Below are 12,735 nucleotides of genomic sequence, written 5' to 3' on the forward strand. Positions count from 1 at the left end.
GTTGTTGGGTTACGGGTGTAGGGTGGATACGTGGGTTTGAGTAGGGAGATCATTGCTCGGCACAACATCGAGGGCCGAAGGGCCTGTTCTGTGCTGTACTGTTGTATATCTATATCTATAACCTTGCCTTGACCAATGGTGACCGGTCCACTAAGGATGAATAGGGATCGGTAGTGTGATCCACCATGCTTCGCATTCAGGATCAAGAGGACGGAATGTAGCCATCTAAGATGGCCAACTTCAAAGGACCATGGGAATTATGGCCAACCCAGGACTCAGACAGATAGAGAGCCTATGTGTATCTGAAACTGAAACCAGGCCTGATCAAAACCCCCGTCGTTTGTATTTTAATGGCTCATTTTCCCAGGACGATAGAACTCCCATACAACAACCGTTATAGCCACAGACTGATCGGCGTCATTCCCCTTGCTCAGAAAGCCCAACTGCCAAGGTCAATGACCGCTAACGACCCGCCGAGCCACCAAGGCACTGTCCCTATATTGGCCGAAATCGAAGACAGTGATCAGAGCCCTGTCGAACTATTAGGACCAAGATTAAGGACCACCCCAAAGAGAGCGAAATCCCAGAGGGATAAAAGAGAGCGCAGCCATGTGTTCTGTCTTTTTGGATCCGGACTGTGCCAACCCAATCGTAGCAGGAACAGCCAGCCAAATTCAAGACCAACGATCGCTACCTAACGGATGAGCCCAGCAGAGACAGACCAACTTCTTCTTACCAGCCAAGTGAGATCCAGATAAATGCCTTATCCATTTACACAGTGCAGGTCGCCTTGAAGTTAAGTATAGGTTATTGTAGCTGATAGGTGCAGTTTAACTCGTAGTAGATATTTGTTTGCATGTCGAGGTAACTCCTGTATATGTAAATAAACCATCTTTTGAATTACCAACTGTTTGTGTGGCCTTTTAATCGATGTAGGGAAGGCTTGTGTTTCACCATCATTAATAGAGCAACACCGTGTACACCCATTCATTACCTATATACACCCATTCATTACTCACGTACACCCATTCATTACGCGTGTACACTAATTCATTACCCATATACACCCATTCATTACCCGTGTACACCATTCATTACCCGTGTGCACCAATTCATTACCCTTGTACACTAATTCATTGCCCATGTACACCTATTCATTACCATGTACACCCATTCATTACCGACATATACCCATTCATTATCCATATACACCCATTCATTATCAATGTACACCTATTCATTACCCATATACACCCACTCATTATCAATGTACACCTATTCATTACCCATATACATCCACTCATTACCCATGTACTCCAATTCAGTACCTGTGTATACCAATTCATTACCTGTGTACACTAATTAATTACCTATGTACACCAATTCATTATTCATGTGCAACAATTTCTTGGCTGTGAATTACCCCAGCATATTCTGTCAAAGGAAAGGAATTTCAGGAAGGCAGCGTGGCACAGTGGATGGTAGTTGTTAGCACTGCTGCCTCACAGCGCCACTGCGTGTGATTCCGGCCTCGGGTGCTTGTCTTGTTTGCACTTTCTCCCCGTGTCAGTGAGTGGTTAGGATCTGGAATATGCAGTGTGGTCGAGGCAGGTCAAATTGATGCATTCAAGAGGAAATGGGATTATTCTCTGTAAATGAAGAATGCGCAAGGTTAGGGGGAAGAAATGGTTGAACGGTACAAGGTAAATTGCTCATTTGGAGATCCAGCACATACCTGGCAGGCTGAAGGACCTCCCTCTGAACTGTCACAATCCTTTGATGAAATTTTGTGTACTGTTCGAGAACGGCAGTCAGGCAAACAATATTCATTTGCTATCACTCACCTGCGACGGTGACTGACACAGCCTCACTCAGCTGGGACCACAACAGTCTTCCATTGATGGAGGTGCCATATTGGCACCGATACTGCTCACCTTGATTGGCTGTCGTGATGGTAAATGTTCCCCTGTTGTGCTTTATGCTGATCTCACTCGGGTACAGCATTCGACTATTTCTGTAAAAGATAAAGGTTTCGCCAAAATGTTCTCCTTTCACAATGCAACTGAGGATGATTGTGCCTCCTTCCAAATAAACACCAGTGGGTTGGTCGACAGATATCGTTGGCATTGTGAGTTGATCTGTGATGAAATAAACAAACACAAAATAATAAACGGGTCATTAAGGTTTTCTCCTCCAGTGAAATGATGACAATGTGTTGAATCTAACGTTAACATCTTTAAAGGGATTGTAGAAAAGAAAATGAATTACCTGGAACTTTTACATCCTGTTGGGGGAAAACATGAAGGCCTCCGCTAAACTATTAAAATATAAATGGAAGTGTTGATGATATAATGTTGCGTGATTTCAGGGACACACTTACCAGAGCATGGCAATTCTCTGTGGCTCACGGTGGCACAGTGGTTAGCACTACAGCCTCACAGCGCCAGGGACTCGGGTTCAATTCCGGATTTGGATCACTATCTTTGCAGTGTCTGCATGTTCCCCTCCCCCCCCCCCCCCCCCCCCGTGTGTGCATGGGCTTCCTCCGGGTGCTCCGGCTTTTTCCCACAGTCCGAAGATGTGCAGGTTAAGGGGGGTTACAATGTTACCAGGATAGGGCGAGGGAGTGGGTCTACGTGGGGTGCCCTTTCAGAGGGTCAGTGAAGACTCTAAGGACCAAATGGCCTCCTTCTGCACGATAGGGAACCTATGGTTCTATGGAGATCGCATTACATTTTGTGAGGCTCAGGCAGCCGGGTAGATCCCTGGAGCAGTATTTTGGATGCAGCGTGGTGGGTAGATCGCTCCCATCATTTTGGAACAAGGATATTTCTCAGAGTTCAGGAATATTGATAGATAGGAATGGGGATGACTTCCTGAGATTCTGTGGGCTGGCTGGAGGCGGGCTCAGGTCAGGAGTGTTTCCTGGGATGGCTCCTGTTCCCATCTGTGAACCTTTTATCCTGTATTGCAGCTTAACAACATCACAGATCTGTAAGCAGAAAGTGTAAGTCTGAGTGCGATGGCCGCTACCGCTTTCGAAGAAGCTCTTCAGAACAGAGAGACAGTCTCTTTAAAAAAAACTGCCGTTAGAAAGAACAACTACTCAAAACAGAAAGTACTTCTGATTTAATGGAGGTCTGTTGAAATAAACAATAGTAATCATTCCTTTGAAATTGCCTGGACCTGTCAATCACAAGACTTTTAAAAGGCAATGGTCCATGAAATTGCATGTCACCAATGCGGTTCAAAGTTTCGAAGCATGCACAGAGGCTTCAAAACGTGAAAGCACAATTAGATTCACTGTGAAAAAACACCGCAATAAGTGAAAAACTTTACCTGATTTGATTAATTCTACTACTCAAGTTAAAGGATTAAGAAGTTTACAGCAGAGGAACAGGCCCTTCGGCCCTCCAAAACTGCCCGGATCATGCTGCCCGTCTAATCTAAACCCTTCTACACTTCCGGGTCCGGTATCCGTCTATTCCTATCATATTCATGTATTTGTCAAGATTACGGGCAGCATGGTAGCATGGTGGTTAGCATAAATGCTTCACAGCTCCAGGGTCCCAGGTTCGGTTCCCGGCTGGGTCACTGTCTGTGCGGAGTCTGCACGTCCTCCCCGTGTGTGCGTGGGTTTCCTCCGGGTGCTCCGGTTTCCTCCCACAGTCCAAAGATGTGCGGGTTAGGTGGATTGGCCATGCTAAATTGCCCGTAGTGTCCTTAAAAGTAAGGTTAAGGGGTGGCGGGGTTGTTGGGTTACGGGTGTAGGGTGGATACGTGGGGTTGAGTAGGGTGATTATTGCTCGGCACAACATCGAGGGCCGAAGGGCCTGTTCTGTGCTGTACTGTTCTATGTTCTATGCCCCTTAAACATCACTATCGTACCTGCTTCCACCACCTCCTCAAGCTGCGAGTTGCAGGCACCCACTACCCTCTGTGTAAAAAAACTTGCCTCTGACAAGTGTGAGGTTGTCCATTTTGGAAGGAAAAATATGAATGCGGAATACAGGGTTAACGGTAGGGTTCTCGGCAATGTGGAGGAGCAGAGAGATCTTGCGGTCTATGTTCATAGATCTTTGAAAGTTGCCACTCAAGTGGATAGAGCTGTGAAGAAGGCGTGCTAGCGTTCATTAGCAGAGGGATTGAATTGAAGAGCCATGAGGTGATGATGCAGCTGTACAAAACCTTGGTCAGGCCACATTGGAGTACTGTGTGCAGTTCTGGTCGCCTCATTTTAGGAAGGATGTGGAAGCTTTGGAAAAGGTGCAAAGGAGATTTACCAGGATGTTGCTGGAATGGAGAGTAGGTCATACGAGGAAAGGTTGAGGGTGCTAGGCCTTTTCTCATTAGACGGAGAAGGATGAGGGGCGACCTGATAAGATGATTAGGGGAATAGATAGAGTAGACAGTCAGAGACTTTTCCCCCGGCTGGAACACACCATTACAAGGGGACATAAATTTAAGATAAATGTTGGAAGATATAGAGGGGATGTCAGAGGTAGGTTCTTTACCTAGAGAGTAGTGGGGGCATGGAATGCACTGCCTGTGGAAGAAGTTGAGTTGGAAACGTTAGGGACCTTCAAGCGGCTATTGGATAGGTACATGGATTAGGGTAGAATAATGGTGTGTAGGTTAACTTCTTAAGGGCAGCACGGTAGCATTGTGGATAGCACAATTGCTTCACAGCTCCAGGGTCCCAAGTTCGATTTCGACTTGGGTCACTGTCTGTGTGGAGTCTGCACATCCTCCCCGTGACTGCGTGGGTTTCCTCCGGATACTCCGGTTTCATCCCACAGTCCAAAGATCTGCAGGTTGGGTGGATTGGCCATGAAAAATTGTCCAAAATTCTATGATTAACCTAGGACAAAAGTTCGGCGCAACATCGTGGGCCGAAGGGCCTGTTCTGTGCTGTATTTCTCTATCTATCTATCTCTAAACTTTTCCCCTTGCATCTTAAACCTATGTCCCCTAATAATTGACCCCTCTACCCTGGGAAGAAGCTTCTGACTATCCACTCTGTCCATGCTCCTCATAATTCTGTAGACTTCTATCAGGTCGCTCCTCAACCTCCGTCAATTCCAGTGAGAACAAGTCGGATTTATGCAACCTCTCCTCATGGCTAATGCCCTGCATACCAGACAACATCCTGGTAAACCTTTTTTGTACCTTCGCCAAAGCCTCCACATCTCTCTGGTAGTGTGGCGACCAGAATTGAACACTATTCTAACTGTAGCCTAACTAAGATTCTATACAGCTGCCACATGACTTAACAATTTTTGTAGCCAATGAAGGCAAGCATGCCGTATGCCTTCGTGACTACCTTCTCCACCTGCGTTGCCTCTTTCAGTGACCACTGATCTGTACCCCCAGATCCCTCAGCCTGTCAATACTCTTAAGGGTTCTGCTATTTCCTATATATTTCCCACCTGTATTAGACCTTCTAAAATGCATTTGTCCACATCACATTTGTCCGGATTAAACTCCATCTGCCATCTCTGCGCCCAAGTCTCTAATCAATCTATATCCTGATGTATCCTCTGACAGTTCTCATCACTACCCACAATTCCACCAACCTTTGTGTTGTCTGAAAACTTACTAATCAGACCAGTTACATTTTCCTCCAAATTCTTTATATATACTACGAACAGTAAATTTCCCAGCACTGATCCCTGCGGATCACCACTCGTCACAGCCCTCCAATCAGAAAAGTACCCTTCCAGTGCTACCACCTGTCTTCTGTGACCTAGCCAGTCCTGTGCTGTATTATTCTGTGACTCTGATTCAAAGATCTTGGGGGATCTTGACAGGATGGATGTGGAGAGGATGTTTCCTTTTGTGCGGGAATCTAGAAGTTGGGGGTCACTGTTTAAAAATACTGGCACACCTGTTTCAGGCATCGATGAGGAGAAATGTTTTCTCTGAGGGATGTGAGGATTTGGATCTCTCTTCCTCAGATGGTGATGGAAGCAGAGTCTTTGAATATTTTAAGACGGAGTGAGGTAGATTCTTGAGTAAGAAGGAGATGAAAGGTCATTGGAGTCGGCAGGGATGTGTGATTGAGGTTCCCTCAGATCAGCCGTGATTTATTGAATGGTGGAGCAGGCTCGAGGGGCCAAGTGGCCTCTTCCTACATCTATTTCCTACGTTTGTATTTATGTTCATGAGAGTGACCCTGACGGAACCCACACTGAGTGTCAGGGTTGCTGAGTTAGTGCCACTTCGTAGCAGCAAGGTAGCATAGTGGTTCGCATAGTTGCTTTACAGCGCAAGAGTCCTAGGTTCGATTCCCGGCTTGGGTCACTGTCTGTGCGGAGTTTGCATGTTCTCCTCGTGTCCAAAGATGTGCAGTTTAGGTGGATTGTCCATGAAAAATTGCTGTTAATGTCCAAAATAGGTTGGGTGGCGTTACTGGGTTACCGGGTTATGGAGGTGGGGTGGAGGTGTGGGCTTAAGTGGGGTGATCTTTCCAAGGTAGATGCCATTGTTGTATCTGTACTGAAACAGTTTGGCTGAGGTGTGGCAAGTCTGGAGCATAAGTCTTCAGTACTATTGCCGGAATATTGTCAGGGCCCATGGCCTTTGCAGTATCAGATTCCACTTCCTTCATCCAATTCACATGAACTGAATTGAATTGGCTCAGGAGAAGGTATGGACTGAATTGAATTGGCTCAGGTGAATGGGCAGCACCGTACCACAAGTGATACGCAGCGCCTGGGCTTCACAGCACCAGGGTCCCAGGTTCAATTCCCCACTGGGTCACTGTCTGTGCGGAGTCTGCACGTTCTGCCCTTGTCTGCGTGAGTTTGCTCCGGGTGCTCCGGTTTCCTCCCACAGTCCAAAGACGTTCAGGTTACGTGGATTGGCCATGATAAATTGCCCTTAGTGACCAAAAACGTAAGGAGCGGTTATTGGGTACGGGGATAGGGTGGAAATGAGGGCTTAAGTGGGTCGGTGCAGACTTGATGGGCCGAATGACCGCATTGTATATTCTGTGTTCTATGTTCGAAGGTGAAGATGGATCAGCCACTCGGCACTTCTGGCTGAAGATTGTTGCCAATGCCTCAGCCTTGTCTTTTGTACAGGTGTCCTGGGCACCTCCACCATTGAGGATGGGGATATCTGTGCAGTTTACTCTTCCTCCAGTGAGTTATTTAACTGTCCACCATCATTCACGGCTGAATGTGGCAGGACTGCAGAGCTTAGATCCGACCTGTTGGCTGTCGAATCGCTTGGTGTATTTCTCTGTCCATTTCAGCTGCACTGTTGATCAGGGATAGGAAAAACGTTACAGATTCTCCTTTCACATTCATCACACGGTGGTAAAGCAACTCTGAGAGAAGCCAATGGGAATTAAATATTAGGCAGAAGGTGAAACAAATGGTTGAACTAATCCTGCCGATTTTGCAACAATCGAAGGATCTCCCTAAGCCAGAAAGCGGTGGAACCGCACGGCTATCGCCTTTGGTGACTCGCCCGCTTGCGGCCACCTCACCAGCGCCCTGTGAACTTGGTCCACCTCCAGGAGCCGGTCAAAGAGCCCTCCCCCAACAACTTCTCCAACATTTAGGCCACATACATGTTAGCCTCCGCACCTTCGATGCCTTGGGGCATCCCTACAATCCTCAAATGTTTGCCTTCTGGAGCGGTTCTCCAGATCCTCCACCTCCTCCTTCAGCCTCTCTTGGCTTTCCTGCATCACCCCACCTCGGTCACCAGCGAGGCCAACTGCTCCCCGTCCACCCCCACCGCCTCCTCCACTTTCTGGATCGCCCAGCCCTGGGACTCCAGCCTCTGCTCCACTCGCTCAATCTCTGTTTTAACCGGCTGCACCACTCTGGCCAGGTACTCCAGGGCCTCCTTCCTCGACTGGCTGAACTCAGTTTCCAGAAACTCCACGAGCTGCTCCATTGACTAGTGGGCGGGCAGAGCAACACCCTTGCCCTGCGCCATCTTATCCTGTAGTGCAAGATTCTCCAGAGGCCGAGACAGATGAGGAAGTGCATCTGGGACGGGAACGAGCTGTGGGTGCACCAAGACTTGAGTGCAGAATTGGAAAAGAGGGAGGGCCGGGTTTAAACGGGTCAAGGAGCTCAGAGAAGGGGGCAAAAGAGGGGGAGGTGTGGGGCTGACAGTCAAGGACAGTATTACGGTGGCAGAAAGGATGCTAGATGGGGACTCTTCTTCCGAGGTAGTATGGGCTGAGGTTAGAAACAGGAAAGGAGAAGTCACCCTGTTGGGAGTTTTATAGGCCACCTAATAGTTCTAGGGATGTAGAGGAAAGGATGGCGAAGATGATTCTGGAAAAGAGCGAAAGTAACAGGGTAGTTGTTATGGGAGACTTTAACTTTCCAAATATTGATTGGAAAAGATATAGTTCGAGTACATTAGATTGGTCGTTCTTTGTACAATGTGTGCAGGAGGGTTTCCTGACACAATATGTTGACAGGCCAACAAGAGGCGAGGCCACATTGGATTTGGTTTTGGGTAATGAACCAGGCCAGGTGTTAGATCTGGAGGTAGGTGAGCACTTTGGAGACAGTGACCACAGTGACCTTACGGTGACCTTACGATGGAAAGGGATAAGTATACCCGCAGGGCAAGAGTTATAGAACATAGAACATAGAGCAGTACAGAACAGAACAGGCCCTTCGGCCCTCGATGTTGTGCCGAGCAATGATCACCCCACTCAAACCCACGTATCCACCCTATACCCGTAACCCAACAACCCCCCCTTAACCTTACTTTTTAGGACACTACGGGCAATTTAGCATGGCCAATCCACCTAACCCGCACATCTTTGGACTGTGGGAGGAAACCGGAGCACCCGGAGGAAACCCACGCACACACGGGGAGGACGTGCAGACTCCACACAGACAGTGACCCAGCCGGGAATCGAACCTGGGACCCTGGAGCTGTGAAGCATGTATGCTAACCACCATGCTACCGTGCCGCCCCTTAGGATGTGTAGGTTGGAGAAGTAGGCTGCAAGGGCTGGGCACACTGGATATGTGGAGCTTGTTCAAGGAACAGCTATTGCGTGTTCTTGATAAGTACGTACTAGTCAGGCAGGGAGGAAGGGGTCGAGCGAGGGAACCGTGGTTTACCAAAGAAGTGGAATCTCTTGTTAACAGGAAGAAGGAGGTCTATGTGAAGATGAGGTGTGAAGTTTCAGTTGGGGCGCTTGATAGTTACAAGGAAGCGAGGAAGGATCTAATGAGAGAGCTAAGATGAGCAAGGAGGGGACATGAGAAGTCTTTGGCAGCTAGGATCAAGGAAAACCCAAAAGCTTTCTATAGGTATGTCAGGAATAAAAGAATGACTAGGGTAAGAGTAGGGCCAGTCAAGGACAGTGGTGGGAAGTTGTGTGTGGAGGCTGAGGAGATAAGCGAGATACTAAATGAATACTTTTCGTCAGTATTCACTCAGGAAAAAGATAATGTTGTGGAGGCGAATGCTGAGACCCAGGCTATTAGAACAGATGGCATTGAGGTGCGTAGGGAAGAAGTGTTGGCAATTCTGGACAAGGTGAAAATAGATAAGTCCCCGGGGCCTGATGGGATTTATCCTAGGATTCCTGGGAAGCCAGGGAAGAGATTGCTGAGCCTTTGGCTTTGATTTTTACGTAACAATAGGCCGGTGAGCCTCACGTCTGTTGTGGGTAAAGTCTTGGAGAGGATTATAAGAGGTACGATTTATAATCATCTAGATAGGAATAATATGATTAGGGATCGTCAGCATGGTTTTGTGAAGGGTAGGTCATGCCTTACAAATCTTATCGAGTTCTTTGAGAAGGTGACTGAACAGGTAGACGAGGGTAGAGCAGTTGATGTGGTGTATATGGATTTCAGTAAAGCGTTTGATAAGGTACCCCACAGTCGGCTATTGCAGAAAATACGGAGGCTGGGGATTGAGGGTGATTTAGAGATGTGGATCAGAAATTGGCTAGTTGAAAGAAGACAAAGGGTGGTGGTTGATGGGAAATGTTCAGAATGGAGTTCAGTTACGAGTGGCGTACCACAAGGATCTGTTCTGGGGCCGTTGCTATTTGTCATTTTTATAAATGACCTAGAGGAGGGCGCAGAAGGTTAGGTGAGTAAATTTGCAGACGACACTAAAGTCGGTGGAGTTGTAGACAGTGCGGAAGGATGTTGAAGGTTACAGAGGGACATAGATAAGTTGCAGAGCTGGCCTGACAGGTGGCAAATGGAGTTTAATGTTGAGAAGTGTGAGGTGATTCACTTTGGAAAGAATAACAGGAATGCGGACTATTTGGCTAATGGTAAAATTCTTGGTAGTGTGGATGAGCAGAGGGATCTCGGTGTCCATGTACATAGATCCCTGAAAGTTGCCACCCAGGTTGATAGGGTTGTGAAGAAGGCCTATGGTGTGTTGGCCTTTATTGGTAGAGGGATTGAGTTCTGGAGCCATGAGGTCATGTTGCAGCTGTACAAAACTCTGGTACGGCCGCATTTGGAGTATTGCGTACAGTTCTGGTCGCCTCATTATAGGAAGGACGTGGAAGCTTTGGAACGGGTGCAGAGGAGATTTACCAGGATGTTGCCTGGTATGGAGGGAAAATCTTATGAGGAAAGGCTGATGGACTTGAGGTTGTTTTCGTTAGAGAGAAGAAGGTTAAGAGGTGACTTAATAGAGGCATACAAAATGATCAGAGTGTTAGATAGGGTGGACAGTGAGAGCCTTCTACTGGAGGTGGCTAGCACGAGGGGACATAGCCTTAAATTGAGGGGTAATAGATATAGGACAGAGGTCAGAGGTAGGTTTTTTACGCAAAGAGTGGTGAGGCCGTGGAATGCCCTACCTGCAACAGTAGTGAACTCGCCAACATTGAGGGCATTTAAAAGTTTATTGGATAAGCATATGGATAACGGCATAGTGTAGGTTAGATGGCCTTTAGTTTTGACTTCCCATGTCGGTGCAACATTGTGGGCCGAAGGGCCTGTACTGCGCTGTATCGTTCTATGTTCTATGTTCTAAGGGGGTGAATATTGGGGTACTGTACCCGGCACGCCTCTGGCGGACTTTCTGTGCATTATTTTGGGATGCCAGAGGAGGCGATGGAGTTCTTGACGGACAATGGACTGACAGGAGAAGGAGGACATTGAACTTTGAACAGGTTTGTGCGAGTGTTTCTTTGTTCTCTAAAAATATTCCCCCTTGAAGTGATTCTTGGTTTTGATGGTGAGGTTTTTTGGAGGGTAGGTCTTCATGTGGGATCATCAAGGATGGGTGCATATTTTCTGCTTTTTCGGGGTGTGCAGATTGGGGGGAAGGTAAATCAGGGTGGGGGTATTAGGAGGTTGGAGGTCTTGGGCGGGGCCAGCATGCTGGGTGGGCGGCAACTTAACGGGAGTGCAGAGGCGGGTTGTCAGGAGGTATGGACAAGGCAGGAAAGGGGGTACTAGGGGGGCGGGCGAGATGGAGATAGGGGAGGGGCAGGTGTCCGAAGTCTGATGGACTGGGATGGGGCCCGTGTGGGGGACATAAAGAGGGAGGTGGAGGCCAGGACGTGGGCTGAGGCCCTACAGAGCGGGAATGTGTCCCTGTCGTGTGCCAGGGTCAGCCTCATTCGGTTTAAGATAATTCATAGATCGCATATGACGATGGCACGGATGAGTGGGTTTTTCGAGGTGGTCGAGGACAGGTGTGGGCGAATGACGTCCACATGTTTTGGGCATGTTCGATGGTAAAAGGATTCTGGGAGGGGTTTGCTGACGTAAAGTCTTAGGTGCTGGGGTGGAGGTGGCACCGAGTCCAGAAGTGGCGATATTCGGGGTGTCGGACGACCCAGGAGTCCAGGGTGTGAGAGAGGCTGATGTTCTGGCCTTTGCCTCCCTGATTTTGCTCGGAGCCACCGAAAGCGGGGGTGTGGGTGAGCGACCTGGCGGAACCGAGGCTGGAGAAGGTCAAGTTCGTCCTGAGGGAGTTGAGTGATAGGTTCGCTCAGAGGTGGAAGTCGTCATTGATTTCTTGGAGAAGGATTGAAGGGTCAGCAAAAGTGTGGGAGGGGTTAAAATGGGGAATGCTGACGGGAAGAGGGGAAGGGTTGGTTGCTTGTGATGTTGTATGATTTTTTGTCTGCTTTAGTTTCATTTTGAAATGAAAATGCCTGAATAAAAGTTTTTAAAAATAGATCTGGCAAGACGCTGTGAGCCGTGTAGATTCTGGGAGCGACGTCTCTGCGGCGAGCTCCTTTTCCGGTGCAGTGTAGCAGTTGGCCGTTAGATGGCGCCCTCAGTGCGATCTTGTGGGAGAAACACAAGCAGAGATGACGGACTGCCTCAGGATATAGCTGTTGTGGAGAGTCCCCGGGAAGCCGGCACACACGTGCATTATCTGCATGGGGTGGTCACAGACAAGCTGTATGTTTAGGGAGTGGAACCCCTTTCTGTTAACATAGGGCACTTCCAGATGGCCCAGTGAACACAGGGCATCTATGACTTCCGGGACCTGGGGCAAACTGGCGATGGTGGAGAAACCTGCTGCTCAGGCATCCTGCTGGGCCTGGTCCATGTAGTTTTCTGGCCTTCTGAATGGACCTGTGGCCGTGGCCTGTGAAATGCCAGACATGGACCCGAGACCTGGAACGAGCCCGTTGCATAAAGGTTCAGGGCTGCGATGACCTTGACGTCGACCGGGAGGAGAAGTCCTCCTCCAGCAAGTGACACGTCTGCGAGGACCTGGCACAGGTGTCACCGCCCCTCCCGCCTCGTT

The 12,735-nt window shown here is 48.4% G+C and overlaps 1 protein-coding gene across 1 annotated transcript in view; it reads right to left on the reverse strand.

Annotated features, from left to right (window-relative positions):
- The window catches only part of LOC119956251 (Fc receptor-like protein 5), a 108,655-nt gene that overhangs the window by 64,212 nt on the left and 31,708 nt on the right, over positions 1 to 12,735 (reverse strand). The window contains exon 4 of the mRNA XM_038783284.1: positions 1,845 to 2,138. Within this exon, the coding sequence (XP_038639212.1) occupies positions 1,845 to 2,138 (294 nt within the window). The remainder of the gene's footprint in view (positions 1 to 1,844; positions 2,139 to 12,735) is intronic.

The sequence above is a fragment of the Scyliorhinus canicula genome, chromosome 22 (assembly GCF_902713615.1).
Source record: "Scyliorhinus canicula chromosome 22, sScyCan1.1, whole genome shotgun sequence".
Classification (NCBI taxonomy): domain Eukaryota; kingdom Metazoa; phylum Chordata; class Chondrichthyes; order Carcharhiniformes; family Scyliorhinidae; genus Scyliorhinus; species Scyliorhinus canicula.